The sequence below is a fragment of the Corythoichthys intestinalis genome, chromosome 17 (assembly GCF_030265065.1).
Source record: "Corythoichthys intestinalis isolate RoL2023-P3 chromosome 17, ASM3026506v1, whole genome shotgun sequence".
NCBI lineage: Eukaryota > Metazoa > Chordata > Actinopteri > Syngnathiformes > Syngnathidae > Corythoichthys > Corythoichthys intestinalis.
Genome location: NC_080411.1, coordinates 1690458 through 1702810, shown reverse-complemented (window position 1 = coordinate 1702810; position 12353 = coordinate 1690458). Strand labels below are relative to the sequence as shown.

Here is a 12353-nt window from a genome sequence, read left to right as displayed (position 1 = left end):
AAATATTTGTTATTTTTTGTTAATTTATTTATTTTCACATTAATTTATTTTCACATTATATTCATGTTCCAATTTGCAAATATGTTCTGAAAAAAAAACCTGTTCAATGGAAAAAAGTTTTTTTTTTTTTTTTTTTTTAAACCCATACATCTCAAAATTTGGGAGCTATAATTGCAATACCGTGATACCGTGAAACCGCGGTATTTTTGCTCACGGTTATCGTACCGTCAAAATCTCATACCGGCACATGCCTAGTCCACACAAAATCAGCCTATTCTCACGAAAGTTTGAAAAACTTTAAGAGCTTGGAGGCTTATAAATACTTCGTTGCTGGTTGGGTGAAACAGGTCCTCGTCCACGAAAATTCGGCAGGAATCTATCTTGTGCTTGGAAAGGTGAGTTACGAAATTTTCAATTCAAAATCTTTTGTTCTTGCTAACATCCACTGTCAAGTCTAATGTATTTCATGTCGTTTGTCAATGGAGCTAGGGCTTTTAATGTTTATATGGTTTAGCGATAGCACTCTCACTACATACATACGTGTATGTTGTCGGCGATTAGCCTAGCAATGATCTTAATTGTGGTTGTCAGCCCAAAACCCTCTAAATATATATTAAATGCATCTTGCCAGATATAAAATGACTACTACATAATCTGTGGTAATCGTTTGGAGCCCAGTTTTCTCGTCGAATTGCAGCAGCCCATCTCGCTCTCCTCTCCGGGTCTCTCGGAATCCGGTAGAACTTCATGTCTCTCCGTCTATCTTCTCTGTTATTGCAACCGACCGCCACACACGCCTTCACCATTTTGATTATTAATGTTAACGAGCAGAAAAACACGCCGTAAATAGGAGGAATGTACGTAGCCGTAACAGGTAAACACGATGTGGTGACGGACAATTGGGCGGCACCAGTCAGGAGGGCGGAGTTGTGACGTCACGTGGGTATGGTCTATAGAGGGTGCTGCCATCCAACGTCCAAATTTTCCATTCATTTCCAATGGCATTTCCTCAGTTTAATGCCATTGACAGGCATGTTTGTCCATTCTATAGATGCCAATGTCCTTGGATGGCATTGACGGCTATGAACGTCCAAATTTTTTCCCATTCATTTTCAATGGCAAAAAAAAACAATGGCCCCAAATCAACAGGAAATAACCAGATATCAATAGGACACGCCCCCAAATGTCCTGATATGATCAGGCCACGCCCCCCAAATGACCTTATATGACCAGGCGACGCCCCCTAAATGTTCCCAAATGGCCTGATATGATCCGGCCACGCCCCCTAAATGTTCATAAATGACCTGATATGACTAGGCCACGCCCCCAAATGCTCCCAAATGACCCGATATGAATAGGCCACGCCTTCCAAATGTTCCCAAATGACCTGATATCATTATCCCAGGCTCCATAAATGTTCCCAAATAGACAGGAAGTGACGTAATATTGTCCCCGAATTGTCCCCAAACCAACCTAGGCTGGGGCTAAGATCTGTACCTCCACATGGCAAAGACCAGAAGTAATTTCTCCTGAAATTGCGGTTTCTACTTTTGTATGATTGCATGATAAACACATTACATACAGCAAACCTACTGACCGTAAGGTGTCCCAGAGCCAAATTCATTGGCAGCATCCAGCATGTATTGGCCAAGCAACTCTGCATTGGTTGTCCTGGAAGGAAGCTTTTTCTCCAGTTTGTCATAGATGAACTCCTCTATTCGAGCACCTGCATAAAGTGTTCAAGTCAGTGTTTCAAGCGGACAGACTTATGAATGTCTTTCTTGTTTATGTGTCCGGTAAGTGTATTTGAGTATGACATTTCAGAGAATGAAAATACATACCAGATAGTATGTGGCGTGTATTAGAAACTACAGTTTCTGGTGTGCACCAGATACAGTGGAATGAAAAAGTATCTGCACCTTTTGTAATTTCTCACATTTGATGCATATACACCAGCAAATGTGATCTGATCTTTGTAAAAAATCAGACAGATGACAAAACAGTGTCGGCTTCAACTTAAACCGTCCAAATATTTATAGGGAAAAGTATCCTTTCTTGTATTTGCCGATCGACTGTTTGTATTACTAGTGCCAAGTCAAATTTCGTTGTTGACAATGTTTTGCTGACAATGAGAATAAGTTCCGTTCAATTCTATTCTATTCTTACGCACCCAATACAAAATAAATAGCACTTATACCATAGTTTATGGAAATCATGCAGAATATAGGGCATAAGAGATAAAGGATGCCTTCTTATCACAGAAGCCCAACGTGTGTGTCATTCAATTGACTGAGCAAGATTGACGCTGACATCTACAAGCCCACGTCTGCACTACCAATCTCGCAATCACTTCACCCAGACAGTCCAAACGTCCAAAACCTTAACCTCAAAGGCCAAACCCTTTGGCGCCAAGGTGGCAAAATCCACAACCCTCATTGCCCTGCCAACAGTTACTCCCGAATCCTCCGGTCCAATCCACAAACAAGACAATAATCATAAACAACGTCCAAACACACCCTTCTCTGCCCACAGCCTGCCCCGTGAGAGCCTTCAAAAGACTGAATGCTTAATTAATCTTTGTCACTTTTCTCAGGAACCTTTTGTTGACTTGTGATATGGTGACATTGCCTTCTCGCCTGAGTCTGTTTCGGTTTGCGTTTCTGTTTAATTTGTGTCGACCTGAATAAATTGTCAACTTGTGCTCCGAAGCCTTTTTCCAGCTTTCAAAATGGAGTCAGTACAAGGGATTGAGACTAGGGTGAACTTGTGGAGTTTGGCCTTTTGGACGGGTTCTCGGGGTCCCTCCGGCCTGGGTCATTGGATCTGCGCCAGCGCGGGTCCAGCCGTTCGGCTGGTGTGATTCCGGCAATCTGGCTGAAAGGCCAGATTCCTTCAGTTTTCATATATTAATGAGAATAGTATAAAAACAATGACCGAAGGGGTAAAAAACATAAGTGAACCATCACATTTAATAGTTTGTACCCCAACCCTTTGGCAGCAATAACTTCAACCAGACGCTTCCTGTAGCTGCAGATACTTCTGTGGAATGTCCAAGTGCCTTTTTGCGAACATTAAACGAACAACAATGTTTTTTTTAGACAGCAGTGGCTTCCTTCTAGGAATCCTCCCATGAACACCATTCTTGGCCATAGTTTCACATATAGTTGATGTGTGCACAGAGATATTGGACTGTGCCAGTGATTTCTGGAAGTCTAGCAGACACTCTAGGTTTTTTTTTTTTTAACCTCTCTGAGTATTCTGCGCTGAATGCTTGCTGTCATCTTTGGTGGACGGCCACTCCTTGAGAGAGAAGCAACAGTGCCAAACTCTCTCCATTTGGAAACAACTTCTCTGACTGTCCATTAATGAACATCCAGACTTCTAGAGATGGTTTTGTATCCTTTCACAGCTTTATACAAATCAACAAACCTTGATCGCAGGTCTTCAGAGAGCTCTTTTGACTGAGCCATGATGCACATCAGACAGTGCTTCACATCAAGACAATTCTTACCAGGTGTGTGTTTTATAGAGGGAAGGGCAGCTTTAAACCACTCATCAGTGATTGGGCACACACCTGACTTAAATTGTTTGGTAAAAATTGGTTTCAATTGCTCTTTAAGTCTCCTTAGGCAGAGGGTTCACTTTCTTATTCTTCCCCCTTCCGTCATTGTTTGCATGCTATCCTCTTTAAAATATGAATAACTAAAACCACACAAACATTTATAGGTTAAGTCGACACTGTTTTTTCATCTGTGTGATTTTGACAAAGATCAGATCACTTTAGGCAGAAATGTTGGAAATTCCAAAAGGTTCACATACTTTTTCATACCACAGTAGTATGGTGTGCATTTTTTGCTATATATATATATATATATATATATATATATATATATATATATATATATTAGGGCTGTCAAACGATTAAAATTTTTAATCGAGTTAATTACAGCTTAAAAATTAATTAATCGTAATTAATCGCAATTAATCGCAATTCAAACCATCTATAAAATATGCCATACTTTTCTGTAAATTATATATATATTCTGTAAAATAAATTGTTGGAATGGAAAGATAAGACACAAGATGGATATATACATTCAACATACGGTACATAAGGACTGTAGTGGGCATTTCACTCTACTGTCATTTAAATCTGTCTATGCTGTCCTCACTCCGAAGCGTCTACTTTTTCCAAAGCTAGACAGCTAGTGAACGACGCCTTAATAATTAGACTTCTTCCTTTTTCATCTGATTTATTAATAAAATGGTCTCAAACCATTGTCCTCTTTAGACCGTCGTAAAACTACAAAAAAAAAAGTACACAAGCATTGCATTAGCAACAACGTTAGCTTAGCACGCTATACAGGTTCACTAAACATAAACAAAAAGCGTCTCATACAAAAAATAGAACATTTCGCTTACTAACATAATATGTACATTCTTTACAACAACCATACTTACGGACAAATCTTGTCCAAGGATCATATAAGCACAACATTATCAGCCCGAGACGTCGTTCAGCCATAATGAAGAAAGAAAAGAAGAAAATAATAAACCATGTCGCAAAGCGACCACAAGAGTTCGCTGTTGGACAGCGCAAAAAGCCTTGCTGTAAAACTTACCAAAAGGCAGAATACTTTCTGAGCGGGACATGTGCGTTAATTGCGTCAAATATTTTAACGTGATTAATTTTAAAAATTAATTACCGCGCGTTAACGCGATAATTTTGACAGCCCTAATATATATATATATATATATATATATATTTTTTTTTTTTTTTGGCTGTAAAATACAGTACATATGTTGATAAATGAAGACAGAACTCACCAGTGTGGTCAACTGAAGCATGAGGGGCAACAAATATACATGATTATATTAGACATAAAACAGTGGCGGAACAAATGTGAACAAGGCCCGGGGGCAATGAGCGGTGGGGGTTGCTCGTGGACAAATATTCGCGGGGCCCTCAAGACGATCGTCCAGAGATATTTTAAAACTATATTACAACTCCAAGCATTATCTTACCTATCTGTTTGACCTTCTCCTCACCCAACCACGCCCACACACCATACGAGCACATTTGGTCCTTTTTAAACGGACCAGAGTTCTTTTTCTCAGATAGCCCGCTTTGCTTTGTAAATGTTAACACGCATCCCAACTAGTACGGGCCAAACAAACGAACTCTGCTCCGCTTAATAATCGTGAGACGTTGGGAACTCATCCCACAGCTCTGTAACAGCAGCAGAATGTAACAAAATGATGCCAGTCGTCATACTAGCTTTGCTTGCTAGCTAGCACAACCAGTCCAGGCCAACTATGTCGTCATCCAGCGTGCATTGCACGGATAAAACATGGCGCCCTCCGTAGGTCATAAGATGTACTAAATATTAGTTTTTTTAAATAAAGGGCAAAAATATGTGTTTCTAACAACATATTTTAGTAAAAGAGAACAATTGTGACGTATTAGAGCCTACAAGTCATTAAGTCCGAGGTTGCCTTTAGATAGTAGACCAGAGAATATGGCATCAACGATGACTTCGAAAGGGCTTACTTGGGTTTGGCTGCAGGAGCACCTCTGTTTGCCTCAAGATTTTTTCAGTCCAGTTCTTTGTGCAGTCCGCCCGAGTGATCAGGTTCTCAAGATGAGGATCCAGCTCAGTCTTCTCAGCCTGGCCCAACTTCTCCTCTGTGAACTTAAACAGTTCAGATCCGATTACGCTTGTTCACTGACTTCATAATGCATTGACGGGTCAGATCGGTCATGCACTGCGCCTCGCATTCAAGTTGAGGGCTGCCACATCAACAGGAGCTATTCACAAACACACGCACGCAGCGATCTAACGCCAGATTTCTGTTGAAAAAGTACGAAAGCTGTACCGCATACTTACAGGAAGGATTGTCTCAGGAGTAATTTGTTCGAGGATTCATGGTAATTATTATATTTTTCGTACCATGCATGAGTTTTGAAACGTTGTGAAAAAAATCAATGGGACAAATTAGCCGTTACCGTATTGGCATCATAGTTCGCAATATTTACGAAAAATAAATGCTAACTGCATGGCTTCTTTTTTGCTTTTAACCAAGAATCGAGATCGTTTTACATCCAAATATATATATAAATAATTCGGGGATTTAAGCATTTATTCACAAAAAATTTCACTGGAATAGCTCCTTTTACATCAGGCTGCCGCTAGCTACATTCACTAACAGACTAGCATCGTACTACGACATATTTACGTAAAATGAATGCTAACTACACGTTTTTTTTTTGCTTTTAACCAAGAATCAAGACTGTTTTACGTCCATATCTCTACAGAATTCTGGGATTTAAGCATTTACTCACAAGAATTTTCAACGAAAAAAGCTCTTCGTCTGTGATTCCACTCTGTCAGCTTTGACGGCCTCGCCAAAAATGCTGGCCCCCTATTTATCGGCCCCGCGTCATGTCAATACATTATCAAGTCTATGACTTGTCTTACTCACATACGCTTAAGCAAATTATTTCATTTATTGTGTGTGTGTGGTGGTTTGAGGATTTGATCTTGATTACAAATTACACAATACAGTACTTTATTATAAACTATCTGATAAAGATTCAATAGTCGTCATACCCTTTTAAATGGCAGTGGATGATCAGTCGGAAAAAGCACTGAAATATTCAGTATTGTTGTGATATTTCCTTAGAAAAATGCATTTTACATGTGTCTGAAGCACGTGAGACGTGCAAAACTACATCACACTATTTAGAAAATGTGTTTTATTTTTACTGTGGCGTTGTCGAGTCTGGAGGCTGAGGGTGCACTGTAGCGCGTGGAGTCACGTGACTCATAAACCATCGCTATCAATAATATATGGAGGCTTGGCAGACCTTTATCGGCTTACAGTCCCGCCAGTAAAGCTAAAGCACACGACAAGTTTTGCATTTACAAAAACACAAATTCTTTCCGACGACTTCGACGTAAAGGCCCTCAGCATTCACGAATGCCCGACGCAGACGGTAAATCAATGATGAAATCCGCCAAACGGTTTGGTTTACCTGCACAGCTCTGGTGAAGAAGACCCCCGCATCAGAAGCCAGTTTTTTCACGTTAAAATCCATGCCGCTGTGCTAGGTTAATCGTGCACTAGCTGCAACGCCGGAGAGGGAATCCTCTGAATCAACGGAGATGATGTAGCAGCAGTCTGAAGCAGTAATCTCTCCTACTCCACGTTCGGCAATCGACTATTCGCCCTGCTCTTAAAGAGATAGCGTGATTCGTGTATGCATGCATCTTTGCCCGTGCGTTTCCCCAGTATTAAAAGGTCAGATAATCTTGACCCTATGAATAGCATGAGATTATTATACAATGTAAAAGTCAGGAAAATATATATCTTCATCCTCGCAGTCTCTCTAGTCAGAACATTATTATTCCTCCTGACATCTAATATACGTATCATGTCCACGCATAGGCTGAGAGTTTGACTTTTGGGGCGGGGGCTTTATTATTCAATCAAAAAAGTTGCTTCAATCAAAATATATATTTTCAACCGAAAAAAAAAAAAATCGTTTGAAACAGTGTTTGAATGTAAAAATAAATCTGAAACTCAAACCCACCCCCCCAAATTTTTTTTTTAAATGCACGTGAAAGCTATTTTTCTTTGATTTTTTTTTTTGATTTTTTTGATTGAGATTGTCTTAAACCATGTCTACATGCCTAAATGCACTGAGTTGCCGCCATGTGATTGGCTGATTAGAAATTAAGTGATAACGAGCAGTTGGACAGGTGTACCTAATAAAGTGGCTGGTGAGAGTATATTTATCAGGGCTGTCAAAATTATTGCGTTAACAGGCGGTAATTAATTCTTTTAATTAATCACGTTAGAATATTTGACGCATTTAACGCACATGCCCCGCTCAAACAGATGAAAATGACAGCACAGTCTCATGTGCACTTGTTACTTGTGTTTTTGGGTGTTTTGTCACCCTCTGCTGGCGCTTAAGTGCAACTGATTTTATGGGTTTCAGCACCATTGTGTAATTATTGACATCAACAATGGCGAGCTACTAGTTTATTTTTCGATTGAAAGTTTTACAAATTTCATTAAAACGAAAACATTAAGAGGGGTTTTAATACAAAATTTCTATAACTTGTACTAACATTTATCTTTTAAGAACTACAAGTTTTTCTATCCATGGATTGCTTTGAGAGAATGTTAATAATGTTAATGCCATCTTGTTGATTTATTGTTATAATAAACAAATACAGTACTTATGTACAGTATGTTGAATGTATATATCCGTCTTGTGTCTTATCTTTCCATTCCAACAATAATTTACAGAAAAATATGGCATATTTTAGAGATGGTTTGAATTACAATTTTTAAGCTGTGATGAACTCGATTAAAAATTTTAATCGTTTGACAACCCTAATATTTACCATGGCGGAATAATGTCAGGTGACTTGAAGTTCCGCTCAGAGACCCCCAATTTGTCAAAATTTCAAAATTAACTTTGTATGGAGAGGTACCATTGTACACTCTTTAATGAAGAGGGTGTTTAGAGGTACTTAAAGGGTAATTCTGATTTACATGGAAATCCGAGTTACATAGCCAGCGCAGAAGGGCGGAAGTCGTTCGTCAACCGGGAACTACCTGTATAATAAAAAAAAAAAATTTTTTTGTGTGTCTTTCTGTGTTGTGTAGAAGATCTAGAAATTCCTCAAGGCTATTTCCATATTGCCTTGTTCTCAGGATGACCACAAACACATGACAGAACAACATACTACACCTTTGCTTACCACTCCATCTTTATTGCTTATTCACTTTTACACTAATGGCCAGGTACTACTTAGATGAGAACTATTCCATAATTTGGATTACACTTGCAGTTACAAAAGAAACCAGTACCAGGCTTTACATGGCTAGTGCTGAAACTGACAAATGGTTTGAGGCTCCCAAATGAATTTCTCTAGCAGTACAATTAATATGTGACCAAGAAAGACAACATTTTGCAACTGCCATGATCTTTTTTCTTACACCAATAAAGCATTTTTAAGGGGGGAAAAGTGTTTGACGTTTCGGGGAGCTCCAATCTTTGTGATAAATCCTTCACACAGAAATCACTAAAGTCAGAGATGTACATATTTTCAGATCGCTGGCAACTAGAGAACCACCTCTACAGTACGAATGTGAACCAGTCCCCAAAGAGATTGCCGTGAATCACAAAAAGATGAAAACTGTACATGAAACGTTAGTAAACCCAACATGGATCAATAACTACTAGAACATGGCTTGCAGAAAAGGCATCACTCTTAAATATTATGTTTAAAGTGGAAGAGAACTCAGTGATGCACTGTATGGAGAGGTTAGGCCATACTCTGTTCCTGCTACACACACTTCGGTGCATTTCATTTATACTTGTAGATCAGCTGCAATAAAACAAGTGCTAATAGTAAAAATGCAAATATTGATTGATTGCTGTGGAATCTGAGGAGTAAGAGAGGCTCCGTTTCTTCACACAAATACATCATTTCATTATTTACTGCTATTGAGCAGTAGACAGATTTGCTAAACGGTGACAATTGGATACTCTGATTATCATTTGTGCACCAGCGGCTGTTAAAGGGGAGTTAGACATCGACAAAATTATAACCTTCTTCACCATAATTACATGACAATAGAGTAACTTACAAAACTTAAATGATTGACAATTTCAATATATTTGTCCTCAGAAACACTCAATGACAAACACAACTTTCTGGAATATGAAGCTGTAGAATGGGTGGTATCATTTACCAATATATAAATCCATTTGACAATCCATTAATATATCATTGTGAATGTTTAAATAGGTCACAAAATTATGTCATTTTTCTTGATCTGTTGACTCCATATGTAGAACCCAGCAATCTTGTTATGGTATAAAAGGCAAAGGTCTCTTTTTCATTCCAAGTTTAAGAAATAGTCATAAAATTGGAGAGACGGTGAGAACCAAAAGTGGTATTTGCCATGTGGCAAAATTATTTTGCCAGTTAGCATTTTTTTGCCATGTGGTAAAATTGATTTTGCCATGTGGCTTTTTTCGCCATGTGGCATGTTTTTGCCATGTGGCAAAACGAATTTTGCCATGTTGCATTTTTTCTGCCATGTGGCATTTTTTTTGCCACGTGGCAAAATGGATTTTGCTACGTGGCAATTTTTTTTTTTCTGGTATGTGGCAAAATTGATTTTGCCCTGTGGCAAAATTGATTTTGGTTTAAAATGAATAGAAAATCTGGACGTGCATAGCGGTCAATGGCATGGATGTGCATAGCCTTATTTGGGTGCCAGTTGAATGTCAATGTGCTCTAATGGTAAGTGTATAATTAAAAATCCAAGCCAAACATGTTTTTCTGCTATTTAAAATGAATGGAAAATTTGGACGTTCATAGCCGTCATGGCATTCCCTTATTTGGGTGCCAGTTGAATGTCAATGCGCTGTAATGGTAAGTGTATGGTCAAAAATCACAGCCACACGTTTTTCTGCCATTTAATATGAATGGAAAATTTGGACGTGCATAGCCGTCAATGGCATGGATGTGCACAGCCTGCAAAAATGCCATTTACCCCCAAAAAATGCCACGTACCAAAAAATCAATTTTGCCTTTTACCAAAAAAAAAAAGCCACATGTCAAAATACATTTTGCCAAATGGGAATAAAAATGCCAAATGGCAAAATCAATTTTGCCACACGGCAAAAAAAAAAATGCCACAAGGCAAAAAAATGCCACATGAAAAAATCAATTTTGCAACATAGCAAAAAAAAAATAAAAAAATAAAAAAAAAAAAAAAAAAAAAAAAGCCACATGGCAAAATCCGTTTTGCCACATAGCAATTACCACTTTTCATCCTGCTGTAAAATTGTGCAGAATTTGGTCGATCTATGCCTCACCTAATTAGTATGGTTTTACCGATTCGCATTCAGAAATCATCTGAAGTTGTGTATTTCTTAACTGTGCAGTGGAAGACATGACTTTTTTTTTTTACTCTTGGCATTGACCTTATTGTGAAAATACAATTCCACAAACTTTTAAGTTAAGGTCATGTTTGCCATATGTGGAAGAAAAAATGAGTCAGAATTGATCAAAAATAGATGGCAAATACTGCCATATAAGGGCCAAAACAATATTTTTGTACCCCGCTTACCCTCTTCAGGGTCACGGGTGAGCAGGAGACGACTGTTGACGAGAAACTGCAATTTCTGGAGAAAGTACTCTAGGGCTTTGCTGTGTGGAGATACAGATCTTAGCCCCGCCCAAGTTGGTTTGGGGACATTTCGGGGACAATATCAGGTCACTTCCTGTTGATTTGGGGACATTTGGGGGACACGTCCTGGTCATATCATGTCATTTGGGGACATTTGGAGGGGCGTGTCCTGGTCATATCCGGTCATTTGGGGACATCTGGGGGAGTGTCCTGGTTATATCAGGACATTTGGGGCGCGTTTCCTAGTCATATTAGGTCATTTGGGAACATTTGGTGGGCGTGTCCTGGTCATATTAGGTCATATGGGGACATCTGGGGGGCGTGTCCGGGTCATATCAGGTCATTTGGGGACATTTGAGTAAGTGTCCTGATTATATCAGGTCATTTGGGGGGTGTTTCTTAGTCATATCAGGTCATTTGGAAACATTTGGGGGGCGTGCCCAGGTCATATCAGGTCATTTGGGGACATTTGGGGGGCATGTCCTGGTCATAAAACGTCATTTGGGGACATTTGGGGCACACGTCCTATTGATATCTGGTCATTTCCTGTTGATTTGGGGACATGTTTTTTTGCCATTGAAAATGAATGGGAAATTCGGACGTCTATGGCCGTCAATGGCATCGACTTACAATTGCATCAATGAAATCCAAGTACAATGGCATCAATAGAATCGACAAACATGGCCGCCAATGACATTAAACTAAGTAAATGCCGTTGAAAATGAATGGGAAATTTGGACGTCCATGGCAGTCAATGGCATTGAATTCCATATGCATTAACGAAATCGGGGACATTTGGGGGACACGTCCTATTGATATCTGGTCATTTCCTAATGATTTGGGGACATTAATTTTTTTTTTTCCATAGAAAATGAATGGGACATTTTAATTATCGTCAATGTTAATGATCAATATTCGTCGGGCAGGTCTATTAAAAAGCCACTAATAGAACATGTCAATTCAAAATTTCTTCCTCATGATAGGTATTTATGAAAATTGTTTGATTAAAGTAATACAGCAGCAAGTTGATTAACCAGTTCAAAATACAAGTTCTAGCCAGTCGATTTAACCATTTGTTTTAGTGATTTGAACAGAAACGTGTGATTTGTGAATGCAGACACCATGTCTGG

The 12353-nt window shown here is 39.0% G+C and overlaps 1 protein-coding gene across 9 annotated transcripts in view; it reads right to left on the bottom strand.

Moving 5' to 3' along the window:
* LOC130905750 (endophilin-B2-like) overlaps positions 1 to 7282 on the bottom strand; it is a 31008-nt gene extending 23726 nt beyond the window's left edge. For 2 of the 9 annotated variants that reach the window (XM_057819395.1, XM_057819398.1), the window contains exons 1-4: positions 7037 to 7274; positions 5552 to 5693; positions 4828 to 4839; positions 1598 to 1726 (exon numbers count right to left, since the gene is read on the bottom strand). In XM_057819395.1, coding sequence (XP_057675378.1) covers positions 1598 to 1726; positions 4828 to 4839; positions 5552 to 5693; positions 7037 to 7099 — 346 coding nt within the window. In that variant the 5' untranslated portion in view covers positions 7100 to 7274. Of the gene's footprint in view, positions 1 to 1597; positions 1727 to 4827; positions 4840 to 5551; positions 5694 to 7036 lie in introns of all 9 variants that reach the window. The other 7 variants (XM_057819391.1, XM_057819393.1, XM_057819396.1 and 4 more) reach the window with 7 other exon arrangements.
* Positions 7283 to 12353: the final 5071 nt, after the last annotated feature.